This window comes from Mus musculus, chromosome 14 (genome assembly GCF_000001635.26).
Source record: "Mus musculus strain C57BL/6J chromosome 14, GRCm38.p6 C57BL/6J".
Taxonomy (NCBI): Eukaryota; Metazoa; Chordata; class Mammalia; order Rodentia; family Muridae; genus Mus; species Mus musculus.
Genome location: NC_000080.6, coordinates 122,153,500 through 122,159,847, shown reverse-complemented (window position 1 = coordinate 122,159,847; position 6,348 = coordinate 122,153,500). Strand labels below are relative to the sequence as shown.

The 6,348-nt window shown below is 39.7% G+C and overlaps 1 protein-coding gene across 1 annotated transcript in view; it reads right to left on the bottom strand.

Moving 5' to 3' along the window:
• Positions 1-244: 244 nt before the first annotated feature.
• Positions 245-6,348, bottom strand: part of Tm9sf2 (transmembrane 9 superfamily member 2) — a 52,522-nt gene continuing 46,418 nt past the window's right edge. Inside the window, exons 16-17 of the mRNA NM_080556.3 lie at positions 4,349-4,520; positions 245-1,199 (exon numbers count right to left, since the gene is read on the bottom strand). Coding sequence (NP_542123.3) covers positions 1,132-1,199; positions 4,349-4,520 — 240 coding nt within the window. The 3' untranslated portion in view covers positions 245-1,131. The remainder of the gene's footprint in view (positions 1,200-4,348; positions 4,521-6,348) is intronic.

Here is a 6,348-nt window from a genome sequence, read left to right as displayed (position 1 = left end):
ACAAGAATTATTTGTGAAACCCACTGCAATCATGAGGTAACAAATGCTAATGTGCAGACCAGAGAGCCTAACTCATGCTGTGTGCAAGGACAGGGTTGAGTCTGTAATCCAGGGGGGCCTCCAATTCACTGTGCAGCCCAGAGGGACACACATCATCCTTACGCCTCACCTTCCAAATTAGAGGTATTACAAAGGTGTGCTCCTATACCCTGCTGACTTAAAAAATTACTACACTTTGGAACGTAAGTCTACAGTGTAAATTTTTAATAGTAACAATATAAGGCCTGCATTTAAGTTCTAAATGTGTCATTTATCTGACCAGACAGGCATGACTACAATTTTTATCATTCCTTCAGAGTGAAAATTCAGACTTGACAAAGCCCGACAGTTTCACTTAAGTGGAAACAGAAAGTGTGTATCCACAGTATTCAATATCATCCAATAAAATAGTATAGTGGCCAACACATTTGTATTCACAGAGTTTTCTTCAATATGCAGGGAGTGATACAATGAAGACATTTTTACAATATTTATTAAGATAACAAATTTATAAATTCAAAGACTCAGAGGCACATAGTTTAAAAGGCCAATACCATGGGAATAATGAAGTCAACACAGAAAAGTAAGAAGATATGAACAATTATAACCAATACAAGATTTTTAAAAGCCACATTCCCCCCAATGAACATGTCATAGGAATCATCCTTCAAAATTACCATGATAAAAAGTTATTTCCTTCAAAGAAAAATAATTCTTTCCACCTACCGAGTCTAGAAAATCCTATTTACAATCAACTGTCCAGTCTTTCATCAGTATTATGGCCTCCTATAATCTGCCATTAGAAGTATTGAAAAGTTTATAGCTATCGTATTTACAAATGCACATAATATTTAAATCTGCTCTTCACTGAGAACAACTGAATATATACTTAATCCAATCACAATACAAATGCTTTAGTGTTGAAACACATCTTGTAGGTGCAGGTGCATGGGAGAGGTGGACTTGGAAGTATGTTGTTTCTGAAGGATTACTAGGCCAATAAGTCTGAGAAAACTCAAGGTAGTCACAAAACAGGTCTTTGTGGATGAAGATTTAGTTTATTTCTGTTTTAACTGGACACACTGGGCTTCTTCAGTCCACTTTCACCACACTGTATATTTTGGTAACAAACCAAAAGCATGCAAAGAAGCCAATTGTTCCTATAAAAGAAAACACACAAGTTCATTACTTTACATTAAGAGATAAAACAACCAAACCCACATGTAAAATGACCAGTTCTTTTAAAAGAACTTTTAAAAGTTCTTTTAAACTCTTGTGGGAAAGGAATGTAATACAGCTCTGTGAGCTGTTTTGAAGAAAACCACTTAAATTCCTTACAAAAACATTTAGAATTTCTTATGAGATTATCCAAATTTTCCATAGTACACATTATCTAACCCCCACCCCTCCTCCTTTTTTTTTTTTTCTGAGACAGGGTTTCTCTGTGCAGCCCTGGCTATCCTGGATCTCACTCTATAGATCAGCCCGCCTCTCCCTCCTGAGTGCTAGGATCAAGGGCGTGCGTGTGCCACCACTGCTTGGCTCTTTTTGCTTACATGCATCACTGAGTTAAAAAATGAAAGCATGTCACACTGTGGTTCCCATTTAAGATTTTTTTTTCAATCACAAAATGGAACTGCTACCATTTTTTGCTAGACAGACTGACAGGATAATTAGATGGATATTTCAAACTATAGTTGCTAGAAATTAGTAGTATTCAATGTGTAGTAAGAGAACCCAGAAGTTTCTGCAATATATGCAAGTGATGCAAGCAGGGTAAGAACAAAGCGCCCAGCACAGAAGCAGGCAGTGCACAGCACTCGGCCGTAACACTGTGCATGGTGAAAGTTAACCACACGTCTAAGTCCACTGCTTCTTTTGTGGTTGAAGTGGGCTTGAAGACAGCCTCTCAAATAAGCAAGCACGTACTCTACCACTCGGCGGCACTCTCAGCTACACACACACACACACACACACACACACACACACACACAGACAGAGCATTTTTTTCTCCTAACAGTCTTGCTAAGTTATCCAGATGGGTCCTGAACTCCTAAGTAGATAGGATTATAGGCCTGTAAATCCATTTCCTGACCAACCACATTAAAGAGATGTCGCCATTGGTCTACTACATGGAAACCATGTGCCCTCATTTAAGCTACCTTCATCAGCCTCGCAAAGCTCAATGAGTCTTGTCAGAAGTGTGGCCAAAATCCAATCTATTTTGTCTATTGTGACCATGTGTGTGGGTGTTTAACATAGAGCAGAGTGAGTTTTCTCCTTCCTCACTGGTTCTGAGGATCAGACTTAGGCTGTCAGGTTTGAGCCCAAGGGTTTTACCCTGAGGTACTTCAACAGCCACAACAAAAGCTCTTTAACAGCTGTGACTATATACAGCAGTGGTTCTAAACCTATGAATTGTGACTTCTTTGGGTCACATGAGATATCCTACATATCAGATATTTACATTATTATTCATAACAGAGAAAAATTAGTTATGAGTAGCTATGAAATACTTTTATGGTTGAGGATCACCATAACATGAGGGACTGTATTAAGGGGTGACAACATTAGGAAAGTTGAGAACAACTTCTATGTGGAATAGTGCAATTGAAATGGCAGTATGAAAAATCTGGCAACAGTAATGTCTAATGAACAATTACTTCAGGATCAACACGTGATGAATCTGAGCTGTTCCAGCAGCACTCATCTGTGCTGCACCACACTCACTGCAGCCTTGAACACAGAGCATGCTCACAGCATCACACATGCCACAGACCACCAGTCAACACTGCCTCAGACACCCAGCTCAGATTCCAGATTCCAGCAGTCATGAACTACAGTGCCTTTAATGTATGTAACAGTTATTTTGTTGTGGAAAACAAAGACCTTTACTCTTTTCTAACCATTATTTCTCATCATATATCATGTAAGTGGATCTTAGGATTACAGCATGTTAGACAAACAAGCACATCTAGTCAATCAATTTTTAAAGATTCCATTTTATTATTTTTAAGATCACGTGTTTATGCATGGGTATGCACAGATGCCCTATGACAGGGGAAGTCAGGGCTACAATTGCAGGTGGTTGTGAGTCACCTAACATGGGTTCCAGGATCTAAACTCAGGTCCTCTGAAGAGTAGTACATACTTTTTAACCACAGAGCAATCTCTCTGGTCTCTGCAAAGTTGTTTAATCTTTAATAAATGGTTAAATTATACACCAAACAATTATTTTAAAATAATGTTCTTTATTATTAATCAGCAAGTGTTTAATTTGTATACCCACTTTAAAGCTGTAAAGCAGGGGGCATGGAAATGTCCTCCAGTGGAAAAGCTTAAACCACACTTGAGCTTAGTAAGCATCAACTCAGACTCTGCTCTGCAGGAGCATGTATATACACTGTAAAACTGCCAGCATACTGTAAACACTGTAAACCTGTTTAACAAACTATTTTCCTTAGGAAATGCTTAGGAAAAAACTCTGGGAAATGCCCAACATGTAGGGTACAGATCTATATATACAAGGACCCATGTGCCCCTGTGAGCAGCTTCTGCTTCATATCCCTTCTGGTTTTCATCATTATTTTAAATGTAATACACAAAAAAAAGTACTCAAGATTTTCTAAATCTATACACAGTATTGGGGACAGATCTGGGAGGTTATTCATGTGATATATGCATCCTTCCACTGGAATGTGTTGAGAACTGGTTATGTGTGGGCTGTGTGCTAGTGGAAGGGCTCAAGATCACCTTTTGGATCAGGAAAAGACTTGAGAGAGGTCAGGCTTCATGTCATAGACCAAATGGTGACAACAGAGCATTCATCACTGCCCTGAAGCCTACGGAACACAGCACCCATTCCAAAAGGGACCTTTTCTTAGATTACAGGGAGTTATTTCTGCTATGTAAACAAATTGGCTTTAAATAAAAAGGGGTTGGTTTGGAATTCTCAAGCACACATAGGCTCAGCTCACTTGGATTAAAAAGCCCATAACCAGATCCCTTCTACAGAGCAAAGCGCCCTAGTACACGGAGAGCAGTGCTGCTCTCTAGGTAACGCAGCAGCCTCAGGGCTGGGATCTAAGCTATCACAGGGCACCAAGACACACAGCTAAGCTGTCCTGATGATGTGTGACTTTGATTCCGTTTTTTGCATTTTCACTTTCCTAAGCCGCAACTACACGTGGACATAACAAATAATGCTGAGCTGGGCTGATGATTCCATAAAGGGGCAGTGGGTAGCAGAAACATTCATAAGGGAAAAATACATTTATGGAAAACTTACCAGGAATAATTTACATCTTACCTGTAAAAAGGAAGAAGATCAAAACCATTATCATAGTATAACCGAAGTACAGGATTGTACTTGCTGTCCCCGTGATCTGCAGTTTGGAGAAGAAGTAGTGTATGGCGTATATCAGGAAGTAAACAGCTGTGAAGCCGCTGGTAAGGAAGGAACGCCACTGCCAATGGTAATCCTAGTGGGGAAGGACAGGGTCAGAGTTACTTCCCGACGCAGGTAGCACGGAGCTGAGTCATCACTCAGGAGCTCCAACTTAATTTCTGCACAGTTCTAGGTACTGGCCAACTGAACGCTGCATTTCCCACTTCATTAAAGGTGCTAAGAGGCACACTTCTATTTGTTGCATAGCTACCTAAAATCTGACTAAAGGTCTGAGAAAATATTCAATAATTTATGATTAATAAAAGATCAGACTATACTTGAAAGGTTATGATTCTGAAGGAAAAGCAATGTACAAAACCCTTAGATGATTCAAAATTAATATTCATTGTATTAAAGTTCAGTCAACTCTACATGACAGCAATTTTCTATCAAGGCCTGGTTGGGATTTACTTCCAATTACGACTCACATAATTTCAACGAGGTAGGTGATTAAGACACAGCTATTCTTGCCTTTTACATAAAGTGGATTTTAGCACAGCAGAACATCTTTTTTAAAAAAAAGAAAGAGGAAACTTCCCAATCTCTGCTACAATTTGGGAATATGCAAAAAAATACCATACTTTAAAAAGCAAGCAGCTGAGTACATCTATAATCCCAACACCTAGGAGGCTAAGGCCAGCTTCACTACATGGTGCATCCAGGCTAGCCTGGGCTATAGTGAGATAATGTCAAAAAACAAAAAGCAAAACCATCATAAACAAAATAAGCAAAACAAGATCAGGAAAAAAACATACATAAATAAACCCCTACTGTAGCTAACTGATGAGTCCATCCATGTTTTAGAGAATTAACACTTACACGCAAAGCCAGGCAAGGGCAAGAATGCACACGTGTGTGTGGTACTGACAATTGAATCAGGCCAGGGCTTCTACATACTAGGTGCACACTCTATGTCAGAGCGATAGTTCAGCCCAGGTGTGTTTCTATATTCCAACCAAGGACAAACTCAAAAGGGACACAAAAATACCTAAGTACTTTTTTGCCAATGATCTGAAACATTTACATGACAAAAAGTTTAAGCATCGAGACAAAAGACAGAAACCTACACAGACAGAGAAGACATACTTTGTCTTAAGCTAGAAAACTTAACAAGTAAGATGCTAGCATTCTCCACAAGAACCTGGACCAATGCAGACACTAACAACGGTGTGAAAAGGTCCAGGGGCTCAGCTGGCACAGGCTAAGTTCTAGTCCTCAGAGTTCACAGGCTAGCCTTGTCCAGGGATTAGGCCGGGGAGTGACAGAAGGCATGAATATGTATCTGCAAACATCAGGTGAGCTAACCTGGAAAACTAATGGCTGCTCTGGGAAGGAAATCAGGAAAGCGAGAAGCAGTACTGTATGGAAGACACTATCAGAAAAAAGGCCTCGTGTCCAGAACATATACAAGACAACCAGTCCGATTTAAAAGCAGGAACCAAAGACAAAGTGTTCCCTATGTAAGATGCTCAACACCATCAGTCACTGAACACACAGATCAAAGTGAGCTAGCACTACATGATCACTACACAGCCTCAGCAAGGAGCCAAGGAGACAGAGAAATAAGAGCTGATGAAGATTTAGAGAACAAAAAAGTGTACATTGCTGGTGGAAACATAAAATGCAGCCCTCAGGACTTGAAGCAAAGAATCAAAAGCAACCCAAAAGAGCATCCAAAAGGAACTAAAACTCATTTAAACACTTGGTGGGTATTCACAGAAGCATCATTTATAACAGCTACGGGGTAGAAAAGACTCACATGCCCGTCAGTGGATAAATGTGTGCACGAATATCACACATACACAACAAAATATTATCCCATCACAAAAGAACTGAAATATGCTACAGTAGAACCCTTAAAA